Genomic DNA, 12,549 nt, shown 5'->3' on the forward strand with positions numbered 1-12,549 from the left:
AATTATCATAGAAAAAATACACCTGGGCTAAAAATATAGTGGGCTACTGTTCACTGGGCCTGATGGGTTCCAAATGTAACCAAATCATGAATCACGGTGGGCTACCAAAACATAGACATACACACACGAATGGCGGTTCTATCTTCTAGTAGTTAGTCCTAAAAATTCCAGAACAGTTAACAGTTAACATAGCATAGGTTCTATCTTCAATTTGTGCCATAAGCACAAAAGAAACCTTGGAGATCGAAATCGATCATCATAATCCCCATTATCATCTTCCCTCATTCGATTTTCCCAAAAATACCTAACCATGGTGTTCATCGTGCCACCCAATCACAGAACCCTAGCATTAGACGTAAACCCTAACTCCACCACACTCCATCGCCTCAAGCTTGCAATTGAAGATAATTATGGCATCTCCGTTTCTCAGCAGCGTTTGTTTATCTCCAACAGCCTCCGATTGCTTGGGAATGACGATTCTGCACTTATATCCGACCTCGGCGTCGGACCTTACTCAACTCTAACCCTTCACGTTCCTTTCCTTGGTGGCACGCAGCCTCCGGCGGTTCCCAAGCCACGGTTCGACTTTCTCAACTCGAAGCCGCCGCCGAACTATGTCGCCGGTCTCGGTCGTGGTGCCACAGGATTCACCACTCGATCTGATATCGGTCCTGCTCGCGCCGCGCCCGATCTTCCCGACAGATCCGCCACAACTATTGGCGGTGCAGCTGCTGCCCCCGCTGGAAGAGGAAGAGGGAAAGGCGGCGAGGAAGAGGAAGAAGATGAAGGAGAAGATAAAGGCTATGACGAGAATCAGAAATTTGATGAATTCGAAGGGAACGATGTTGGTTTGTTCGCATCTGCGGAGTATGATGAGGATGATAAAGAAGCTGATGCTGTTTGGGAAGCTATTGATAAGAGAATGGATTCGAGGAGGAAGGATAGGAGGGAAGCGAGGTTGAAGCAGGAGATTGAGAAGTACCGTGCTTCGAATCCGAAGATCACAGAACAGTTTGCAGATTTGAAGAGGAAGTTGTATACTTTATCTGCTGATGAGTGGGAGAATATACCCGAAATTGGGGATTATTCATTGAGGAACAAGAAAAAGAGGTTTGAAAGCTTTGTGCCCGTACCTGATACATTACTTGAGAAGGCAAGGCAGGAGCAGGAGCATGTCACGGCATTGGACCCTAAGACCAGGGCTGCTGGAGGGACCGAGACTCCTTGGGCGCAGACTCCGGTGACGGACTTGACTGCCGTTGGTGAGGGCAGGGGTACTGTGTTGTCCCTGAAGTTAGATAGGTTGTCGGATTCAGTTTCTGGTTTAACTAATGTGGATCCTAAGGGTTATTTGACTACTTTGAAGAGCATGAAGATTACCAGTGATGCTGAGATTTCGGATATTAAGAAGGCTAGGTTGTTGCTCAAGAGTGTTACTCAGACGAATCCAAAGCATCCTCCTGGCTGGATTGCGGCTGCAAGGTTGGAGGAGCTGGCGGGGAAGATTCAGGCAGCGAGACAATTGATACAGAGAGGGTGCGAGGAGTGTCCCAAGAATGAGGATGTGTGGCTGGAAGCTTGTAGGTTGGCAAATCCTGAGGAGGCAAAGGCGGTTATAGCACGGGGTGTGAAGTCGATTCCAACTTCTGTGAAGTTGTGGATGCAGGCCTCGAAATTGGAGCAGGATGATGCAAACAAGAGTAGGGTGTTGAGGAAAGGGTTGGAGCACATTCCGGATTCAGTTAGGCTGTGGAAGGCTGTTGTGGAGCTTGCCAATGAAGAAGATGCCAGGCTCTTGCTTCACAGAGCCGTGGAATGCTGTCCTTTGCATGTTGAGCTTTGGCTTGCACTTGCGAGGTTGGAGACTTATGATAATGCTAAGAAGGTTCTTAACAGGGCAAGGGAGAGGCTGCCCAAGGAGCCTGCCATATGGATAACAGCTGCCAAGTTGGAAGAAGCTAATGGGAACACTTCCATGGTTGGCAAGATTATTGAGAGGGGTATAAGGAGTCTCCAGAGAGAAGCTGTGGTAATTGATAGAGAGGCTTGGATGAGGGAAGCGGAGGCTGCAGAGCGTGCTGGATCTGTCGCTACTTGCCAAGCTATAATCCATCATACAATTGGAGTTGGAGTGGAAGAAGAAGATAGGAAGAGGACATGGGTTGCTGATGCAGAGGAATGCAAGAAGAGAGGTTCTATTGAGACTGCCAGAGCTATATATTCTCATGCATTGACTGTCTTTTTAACTAAGAAGAGCATATGGCTCAAAGCAGCACAACTTGAAAAGACTCATGGAACCAGGGAATCTCTGGATGCATTACTTCGAAAAGCAGTTACCTATAGACCACAGGCTGAAGTTCTATGGCTTATGGGTGCCAAAGAGAAGTGGCTTGCTGGTGATGTCCCTGCAGCTCGAGCCATCCTCCAAGAAGCTTATGCTGCCATTCCTAATTCCGAGGAAATATGGCTTGCGGCTTTCAAGCTAGAATTTGAAAACCATGAACCTGAGAGAGCCAGAATGTTGTTGGCTAAAGCCAGAGAGAGGGGAGGCACAGAGAGAGTCTGGATGAAATCAGCAATTGTTGAGAGAGAGTTGGGAAACATCGAAGAGGAGCGGAGGTTGCTAGATGAAGGACTGAAGAAATTCCCTTCATTCTTCAAACTGTGGTTGATGCTTGGCCAGCTTGAAGAGCGGCTTGCTGAGAATGCGAAGAGACAAGATCAGCCTGAAAGCCACCAACATCATATGAGGGAAGCTAAGAAGGTCTATGAATCTGGACTCAAGAACTGTCCTAATTGTGTACCTCTTTGGCTTTCTCTTGCTAATCTTGAGGAGACGATGAATGGACTGAGTAAAGCTCGTGCAGTTCTCACAATGGCTAGAAAGAAGAATCCTCAAAATCCTGAACTCTGGCTAGCTGCTGTAAGAGCAGAATTGAAGCATGGATTCAAGAAAGAAGCTGATATTTTGATGGCAAAAGCATTGCAGGAGTGTCCCAACAGTGGTATTCTTTGGGCTGCATCAATTGAGATGGTTCCCCGTCCTCAGCGCAAAACCAAGAGTATGGATGCTCTCAAGAAATGCGATCATGATCCCCATGTTATCGCAGCTGTGGCCAAATTGTTCTGGCACGATAGGAAGGTGGACAAAGCTAGGACCTGGTTGAACAGGGCAGTGACATTAGCTCCTGACATTGGGGATTTCTGGGCATTGTGCTACAAATTTGAACTTCAGCATGGAACTGAGGACAGCCAGAAGGATGTTTTGAAGAGGTGCGTTAGTGCAGAACCAAAACATGGAGAAAAATGGCAAGCTATCTCAAAGGCAGTTGAGAACTCCCACCAGCCTACCGAAGCCATCTTGAAAAAAGTGGTGGTTGCACTTGGGAAGGAGGAGAATGCAGCTGAGAATAATAAACATTGACGTCGCATAGTTATAGGCCTATAGTATTTCTGTTGTTTAGATTTGTAGTATGATTTATTAGTTTTCAAGAGAATTTTGATACTTCCGATTATGAGTAGCTGAAAACAGATGTGTGTTTTATAGATATTTGGAAGCATTCGTTGTTGTTTCAGAATCTAAATTTGTTGCATATTTAATGCTATTAATTGAATCACAATCAAGCAATTCATATAAGTAGTTCTGCAAGGTTAGCTAGGTAAGGTTTTTGAGATGTCGTGTGTTTCGGGTCACTGCAGAGGTAGAATTGCTTCATGAGAATTCACATAATATTCATGAGAAAAAGCTAAACACATTTTATTGTTCAATTTGAGCAGTTAAAAAGTACCAGCTATAATATAAAACCAGTATATTCATTCGTTTATTTCCGATTTCTTCACACCAAAGAAAAGTTTGCTATAGCTGAATTAGTACATAGTCGATAGTTGATTAGAATGAAAAATAATGCAAAAGAGACAAGAACGCAGAGCTACTTGACAAGATACAACTTTTTTGAAAGGAGGCATCGTCATTCCCTAGATGCTGCTGAAACGCTTGTTCTCCAAGCAAACAAATCCTCAACTCACTCTACTCGCTTTCGTTAGATCCACAACAACAGCAATAATACCTTCCAACAATTCCCACGTGCCATTTCGCCCCAACACCGTTGACCCTATCTACCTCAAGAACCGCCAAATCAACGCTTTCATCAAATCTAGGAACCTAAATTCAGCACTCGCAGTGTTCCACAGCACTTCCCTTCGTGATGCCGTCACCTACAACTTACTCATTTCGGGGCATGCCACGTGTCATGATGGCTCACCGCCACGTGCTCTTCATCTCTACGCCGAAATGGGTTTGCTTGGAATAACGGAAACCCCAACCACGTTCACATCTGTTATATCTCTCTGTGCTAATCATGGGTTCTTCGGAGAAGGCCTTCAGGTTCATTGCAAGGTTGTCAAGTTTGGTTTCTTGTCGAACGTGTTCGTTTGTGGCGCCCTTGTTGGGTTCTATATGAATTTGGGGTTATGTGGTGCTGCACTGGAGCTGTTTGACGAATTGCCAGAGAGAAATTTAGCTCTGTGGAATGTGGTGCTGCGCGGGTTGTGTGAATTGGGTTGTGTTGATGAGTTGGTTGGGTTTTATTACTCTTGGATGTGGTTTGAAGGTGTGGAGCCGAATGGGGTCACCTTTTGTTATTTGCTTAGGGGGTGTGGTATTGAGAGAAGGTTGCGTGAAGGGATGAAGATTCAAGGAAGAATTTTGAAGATGGGTTTGGTAGAATCTAATGTCTTTGTTGCTAATGCTTTGGTGGATTTTTACTCTGCTTGTGGGTGCTGGGTTGGTGCAAGGAAGTGTTTTGAGGCTATACTAGTTGAGGATGTCATATCTTGGAACTCCTTGGTTTGTGTTTATGCAGAAAATGAGTTGGTGTTTGAAGCTTTGAAACTGTTTAGTGTTATGCAATTCTGGGGGAAGAGGCCATCTGTGCGTTCTATGGTGGGGTTTTTGAATTTATGCAGTAGAAATAAAGATGTTGTATTGGGGAAGCAGATTCACTGTTGTGTTTTGAAACTGGGTCTTGATGGAATGAGTGAGCATGTTCAATCTGCATTGATTGATATGTATGGAAAATGTAGTGATCTTGAGAGTTCTGTAGCTGTGTTTGAATGTCTCCCTGAGAGAACTTTGGAGTGTTGCAATTCGTTGATGACTTCCCTTTCTTACTGCGGTGCAATTGAAGATGTGGTGGAGTTGTTTTGTTTGATGATTGATGAAGGTATTAGGCCAGATGAAGTAACCTTCTCTTCAACGCTGAAGGCGTTGTCGGTCTCTGCTTCAGCTAGCTTCACGATATCTCAGTTATTGCATTGCTTTGCATTAAAATACGGACTCGAAGGAGATGCTGCAGTGGCATGCTCCCTAATGGATGCATATTCAAGATGTGGCCATGTGGAACATTCTTGTGAGATCTTTGAGGGTCTTAGTTCTCCAAATGCTATTTGTTTCACATCTATGATCAATGGATATGCCCGAAATGGAATGGGGGAAGAAGGACTTGCAGTGCTTCAAGCTATGATTGAGAAGGGCCTAAAACCAGATAAAGTTACCTTTTTATGTGCATTAACAGGATGCAATCATAAAGGGCTAGTTGAGGAGGGCAAAATAGTTTTTGACTCCATGAAATCTCTTCATGGGATTCACCCCAATCGCCAGCATTTTTCATGCATTGTAGATCTTTTATGCCGTGCCGGGCTCCTATATGAAGCTGAAGAGTTGCTGCTACTCTCACCAGAAAAAAGAGATTGTGTTATGTGGAGCTCGTTGCTGCGAAGTTGCAGGGTCCATGGGAATGAAGAGGTTGGAACAAGAGCAGCACAGGCTTTAGTCGAGCTAGGCTCCAATAACCCTGCAGTGTTGTTGCAAGCTTCAAATTTCTATGCTGATATTGGGAAGTCTGATGCCTCAAGGGAAATCAGAGAGGTTGCTCTAGCAAGGAAGATGATAAGGGAGATTGGACATAGTTTAATTGAGATAAAATATTGATTGTTGAAATATACAACTAAAAGAAAAGAGTTCGTGAAATTATTCTCACAAGAGAAACCAATCATGGCAGAAATTACTGTGTTGGTGAAGATGTTTACTAAGATGTCCAGGTCTTGTGTCTTGTCTATTTGGGCAATCCTACATTCTAAGGGAAAGGTTTCTTTTGGGAGGAGCTTCTGTTGGGCATGCCAAGAAATTGAAAGTCGGCATTTGTGTTTCCCTTGTTTGGTGTAACTAACTGACACTCCTAATAATAGAAAAATATATACTTTTTTCCCTTTTATGTACAGCATTGAGTTGTGGCTACATAGTAATGCAATTTGAAATAACTTGAGAAATGTAACAAGGTCTTAGATTACATGTGACCTGATCCACTTCTCTTTCAGGTTGGCAAATTAGAGATTGTGCAACTGTTAACAGTACTCATGAGTTTTGTAATTGGTTGATGAGTAAAGCAAAATGCTACAAAAATATATTTTTCCTTGTACTTTAAGTGTGGGGCATGTAGAAAATGTAACACCTTCATACACTTTCAAGCCAAGCCATAAAAGCACTCCAAATCCTTCATTTTTCAGAGCTAATCTACACATATAAATTAAAACCAAGCATTCATTCATTCATTAATCAAATCAACAACCAATCCTTGCAGTACAGCCTACAACAGGAAAACATGGACAAATTCTTCTTGGTTTCCTTATTCTGTTTGCTGATAGCGGCTCATGGAGTCACAGGAACCCTGACATGTGACAACATTGCCATGCTTGATGAACTTGCAAATATGGATACAGAAGAAAATGAGATAGAGCTCTCTGACATTCCTTCATGGACAAGTGAGCGTGGTGGAAAGGTTCTTGTGAATGTTGATAGCTTTGGTGCTGCTGGAGATGGAGAATCTGATGATACTGAGGTGAGTTCTTTCGTTATCAACAAATATCATTATTGATTTATACCTGGAATTGCCAATGTGGTCCATTGTTTTTGCTGAACATGCACTTCACAAATTTGACAATGTTGGATAAATGTTTTGTCCCTGTTTTTTTATCTAATGGTGTTATGCTCAGGCTTTCCGAAAAGCATGGAATGTTTCTTGCTCTACACCAAATTCTGTGTTCTTAGTTCCCCAAGGACGCCGCTACCTTGTCAATGCAACAAAATTCATAGGGCCTTGTAAAGGCACTCTAATCATCCAGGTGATGATGCACGGAAATATTTATATCTTTCATATTTTATAGTTTTGCGTTATCCATGAGCTCATGTTTATTGACATAGTATTAGCATTTATCAGATTGACGGAACAATAGTAGCACCAGATGAGCCTAAGAACTGGGATTCAAAATTAGCACGCGTTTGGCTTGATTTTTCAAAATTGGAGAAATCTGTTTTCCAAGGTGCTGGAGTTATTGATGGCTCAGGCAAAAAATGGTGGGAAGCATCTTGCAAGAAGAACAAATCTAATGTATATTTTCTGAACTTGGTCTCATTGAATATGCTATATTTTATAAAAACTTCAGCTGCAAGCAATAACTTATTTTTCTCTCTCTCTCTATTTATTTACTTTTATTTTTATTTTGCAGCCTTGCAAAGGTGCACCAACAGTAAGCACCATTCTCTTAACCACTAATTAAATTCTACTCTCTGTATTCGGTATATCTGTTATTCTCAAATTTCAATGTAATATTTATAAGTTTCATTTTTTTTCATATTTATTGTCAACACTATGTTAAACATAATAAACAATAAAATGTATGCACTATAAATTAAGTAGTTGTTAAATAAGAGTATTTAGGGTATTTAATTTGGTAATTCATTCTTTATTTTGAGTTCTTTGATTATTGTTCAAATATAGTAAACCAGAATCTAGGAGGATGATGTTCCAACTAGAAGGTTTTACAATATGTGTTATATGAAGATTACCAAATGTTGCTCAACTTTGATGGAATTGATTGCAGGCATTGACCATTGATTCAAGCTCAGGTATAAAGGTGAAAGGACTAACTATACAGCATAGCCAACAGATTCATTTTACCATATCAAGGTGTAATTCTGTTAGGATTTATGGTGTCAAAGTGTCATCACCAGATGACAGCCCAAACACCGACGGAATTCATATTAGTGAATCAACTAATGTCATAATCCAAGACAGCAAAATTGGAGCAGGTTCTGAACTTTTTCACCCTTTTGTCAACTTAGTGATTCTTGCATGCACGCAAGTTTAACAACTCATTTAGATATGTCTTCACAATAAAAGTGGTTCCATTAACTTTATTTTAAGACAGATTTATTTGTACATGGATCTTACCAACTCCTTTTTTTTTTGTATTAAAAACATGATTTATGAGTTGTTAAACTTATGTCCTTTCAAAAAATTTTCAGAATTTCTTTATTTCATTTATAGTTCAACCTTTTAAATTGGTGAAGACATTGAATTGTGAGTTCAGACCCTTAGAAAAAAGAACACACTGAATTCTTAGTGGAATAAAATCACTTCAATGTTTCTAAAGTTTATACTATGATATTCAGGTGATGATTGCATATCAATTGTGAATGCCAGTTCCAATATCAAAATGAAAAGAATTTTTTGTGGACCAGGACATGGAATTAGGTATCATCTAATCTTCAAAACAGCATTTAATGAATTCTCGTGTCACTATTTTTAGTTGCTAGGTTAAAATGTTTATATTTTTAGGCTCAGATTTTCAGTTTATTCGCTTATAATCTTATATTTTAAATTGTTATCAATTTAATTCTATTTGATAGTTTTGTTAGTCTAAAATTTCATGCCACTTTAACAAGCTAATTAATTGACATTTTAACCTTTTTTAATTTTTATTTATTACCCAAAAAATCTAAACTTTTTCAGCATTGGGAGCCTTGGGAAAGACAATTCAACTGGCATAGTGACAAAAGTGATTTTAGATACAGCAGTTATTAAGGATACTACAAATGGTGTCAGGATTAAGACTTGGCAGGTACACCTCCTAATTGATATTTTTACTTTTTTATTTTATTTTAATTTTAAAAAATTTTGGAAGGTATTAATTCATTGCATATAGTTGAAAATTAAAAGTTTCAGTTTTTAATTAATAATTTTTACTATTGAAGTCTTAAACTAACAACTTAGTTGATTAGCCAAACCCTTAGATTTATAAAGGTTTCTACATGCACTGAAAACAATAACAAATGCATACAGTATAATAATAATAATCCATGAAAATTGATGTATATTGTATATGAGAATGACAATATTTTTCTTTCCATTGTTTTTCTCTGGAACATACACAGGGGGGTTCTGGGTATGTTCGTGGAGTACGCTTTCAGAATGTGAAGATGGAAAATGCCTCAAACCCCATTATTATTGATCAATTTTACTGTGATTCACCAACTACTTGTCAAAACCAGGTACATAATTAAAACTATAAAATGAAATTAATGAACACAGGATTGACTAAGAACTTATATTTTTGTTTGATAGCATGCTTCACATTTTCTTGTACTTAATTTTGAAGTTTTAATGAATTAAGCTCAACACTAGGTTGATTTAGGTGATTTTGGCAGTTGATTTCCTTTAGTACGGTCTTAATTGAAGTCATGTAAATGAAAGAAATCACTTGAGGTATAATGATTTCTTTTTATACAAGTAATTTACATATAAAATTAAACGCAAACCTTTGAACGGATAATGTGTTATTTCGACCAAACTGGAATGTTTTGTAGATAAATTCTCTTGTTTTCCACCAATCACCTCTATTTGAATAATTTCAAATAAAATCTTTTCATATCATGCAGTAATAATAATGTTATGTTATGATGATCTCTTAGCTGTGTTTGGTTTTGAAAATATGACAAGACAAGATACAAATGATAGAGACATAAAAATTAGTATTTTTGTATTTTGTTTGGTAGTAAACTGAACATAAGATAGAACATAGAACAAACAATAAAAAGTCTAACTTACCTTCATTTTTTGTCTTCACACAAAATTTAGAATAAAAAATAAAATGATAAAAAATTGATAGTGATAATAAAATAAAAAATAAAAAAGTAAATTGTATCTTCATGCAGTGTCTTTATATCCTTTATATAAAAAAGGACACAAAATACACTAATTCAGTGTTTTAAAACATAATATCTCTGTCCATGTCTCACTTACCAAACACGAGTTTGTGTTTTAGTATCCTGTCTTTATAAACAAACACAACCTTATGTACATGTGATTTTTTGGTCAGACATCAGCTGTGGAGATAAGCGAGATCATGTATCAGAACATTAGTGGGACAACAAGGAGTGCTAAGGCCATTCAATTTGCATGCAGTGACACAGTTCCATGCAGCAGCTTGGTTCTCAGCAATGTGGACTTGGAGAAGCAAGACGGCACTGTCGAAACTTACTGTCACTCCGCTCAAGGCTTCGGCTATGGTGTTGTGCACCCTTCTGCCGATTGCCTCAATTCCAGCGACAACACTTCGGAAGTTATTACAGAACCAATCACAGTCGAAGAGGAGGAGGATACTCATCACACTGAACTATAAGTTGGCTCTCTCTATTATCTCTATAGAAGCATTATTATACAGTAATGACTAATGAGTAACCATTTGATTGCTATTATTATTATTTATATGAAACAAGGCAAATGAGAATGCAAGTAGGAATAGTTATGGTATGTTGGATGAGGTTTGAGGTGAGAGATCAGAGAGAAAAATCAAAGGATGTCTTGTTGACACTATACTATTAGGTATTACATTGAAACTGATTTCAGAAAAAAAAACAGAGAAATGTACTAGCATTGATTGAAGAAAGAAAAAGAGACATGTATCTGATTTTATAATTTTGATTGAGATTTTATTTTAATCTTTAGTATTGTGTTCATGGATTTGATTCTTTCTGGTGATACTTTCAACATAAAGTACAATAAGATTGTGCAACAATTTTCCTTGTTATAAAATTGGTCTTTGGTTAATTTTCATCATATTATTAATTGCATGATCCCTAACATATAGTAATAAATAATAGTAATGTTCTTATTTGGCCACCAGTAATTGCAAATGGACAAACACATGGACTCTTCAGGAACACTGCATTAATGTAATGTATTTGAAAACTGTGGTCCAAAGTGTCATATATTAGTTGATGAAGCCAATTGTTGAAACTGGTAGAATCCTAGAAAGGAGTTGTTTCTTTCAGTTGGTTTCTTTTACCAGACAACAAAAAAGGAGGACATAACAAAATGATGGTATTATCATTTTTATGTAACTTTAAAACAACTAGTTTATGGATCTTTTCAAACATAACCAAATTGGACTAAACTGCTAGGATTTAAAGATTCTAAAATTAATAACTGATCAAATAGGGAATTGAAGACTGCAGTGTCAATGGTCCAGTGTGGCACATGGGGTTGTAAAAAGGTGTGGATCAAGATGGGATTTTAGCATATTCACTTTAGGATTAGATTGGATAAAGATGAATACAAAGACAAAACAAATCAACAATCTTTATGTGGATACAAGGGTCCAGCATTTTGTGTAGTTTGTTATCTTACACGTGGCTCTTCTTTGGTCTTAAAACTTACATGCACCAGAAAGAAATCTTCCTTAGTCTTCTAAAGCACATAAAGAAAAACTCATGATATCATATGTAACATTATGAAATCCTAAATATTAATAGTGCCAACTAAGACCATACAATTTTAAAAAAATGCTCTTTAGTTATAAAATTTGCATGAAGTGCCAAATTGAGGTGCCCAACAATGAGTAGTTACAAGCTTTCCTTTGACTAAGCTTATCAACTTTCATGGGGCATATATTTCCACCATATTCGAATTATATTTAGTGGATTAATTGGTATTAGCATGTTTTAAATTGTCCATAAAAATTTGAAAGTATATTATCCTCATAATCTCATATTTGTTTGAAATTTTTAAATTTAATTTTTTAAAAAATAATCTTTTGTCAAAAATATAAAATTTTATTTCTCATCTGAGAAAAGATAGTAGTATTTGATACAAACATTTTTTAAATAATATTTGAATATAATATTTCTAACCACAATATTACAGAATATAATTATATTCTATCTTTGTTCCAAAGTTTTTATGGAATTGTATATTTCTAAAGAATTACACTTATAAATTTTAACATAGTCAAACAAAAAATAAATTTTTTTATACAAAATGAAAAGTAAAAATTTAATAAAAATATAATTATATATTTAAAATATTTGAATACTAAAGAGATTACAAGTAAGGAAATAAAGGATAAAATTGATAAGAAAAAAATAAATTCAATCTTAACGTAATTTTCTAAACACAGAAGCTACAATTTTTAATTTTTTTTGTAAACGCGAACAAAAAACTACGTTGACGTTTAGAGATATCCAAATATAGAAAAAATACTTAAACGTGCTTCTGTTCTTGGTAACTAAACCAAACACAGCCTTATTCTTTTATTTTTTAAATGGCTCGGTTAGTAGTTACTATGTCACTATTATAATTATGATCTTCTGATTCTTTTGTTCCCTTGATGTATACAGCTAATAACAGCAAAAGTTATACCTGTGATAACTAA

The 12,549-nt window shown here is 37.5% G+C and overlaps 3 protein-coding genes across 3 annotated transcripts; all 3 read left to right on the top strand.

Annotated features, from left to right (window-relative positions):
* Positions 1-120: 120 nt before the first annotated feature.
* On the top strand, positions 121-3,595 carry LOC130968488 (protein STABILIZED1). Its single transcript, XM_057893783.1, has one exon. The coding sequence runs from the start codon at positions 311-313 to the stop codon at positions 3,422-3,424; it is 3,114 nt and encodes a 1,037-aa protein (XP_057749766.1). The 5' UTR covers positions 121-310; the 3' UTR covers positions 3,425-3,595.
* Positions 3,596-3,746: 151 nt separating this feature from the next.
* Positions 3,747-5,995, top strand: LOC130968489 (putative pentatricopeptide repeat-containing protein At3g05240). The gene has a single exon (XM_057893785.1). It carries the CDS (start codon positions 3,980-3,982, stop codon positions 5,987-5,989), a length of 2,010 nt encoding a protein of 669 aa, XP_057749768.1. The 5' UTR covers positions 3,747-3,979; the 3' UTR covers positions 5,990-5,995.
* Positions 5,996-6,658: 663 nt separating this feature from the next.
* LOC130968490 (probable polygalacturonase At1g80170) lies at positions 6,659-10,790 on the top strand. The gene is made up of 9 exons (XM_057893786.1): positions 6,659-6,896; positions 7,051-7,179; positions 7,275-7,445; positions 7,564-7,584; positions 7,939-8,146; positions 8,510-8,591; positions 8,850-8,958; positions 9,272-9,388; positions 10,216-10,790. Exons 1-9 carry the CDS (start codon positions 6,660-6,662, stop codon positions 10,516-10,518), a joined length of 1,377 nt encoding a protein of 458 aa, XP_057749769.1. The 5' UTR covers position 6,659; the 3' UTR covers positions 10,519-10,790.
* The last annotated feature ends 1,759 nt before the right edge of the window (positions 10,791-12,549 follow it).

The sequence above is a fragment of the Arachis stenosperma genome, chromosome 3 (genome assembly GCF_014773155.1).
Source record: "Arachis stenosperma cultivar V10309 chromosome 3, arast.V10309.gnm1.PFL2, whole genome shotgun sequence".
NCBI classification, from domain to species: Eukaryota; Viridiplantae; Streptophyta; class Magnoliopsida; order Fabales; family Fabaceae; genus Arachis; species Arachis stenosperma.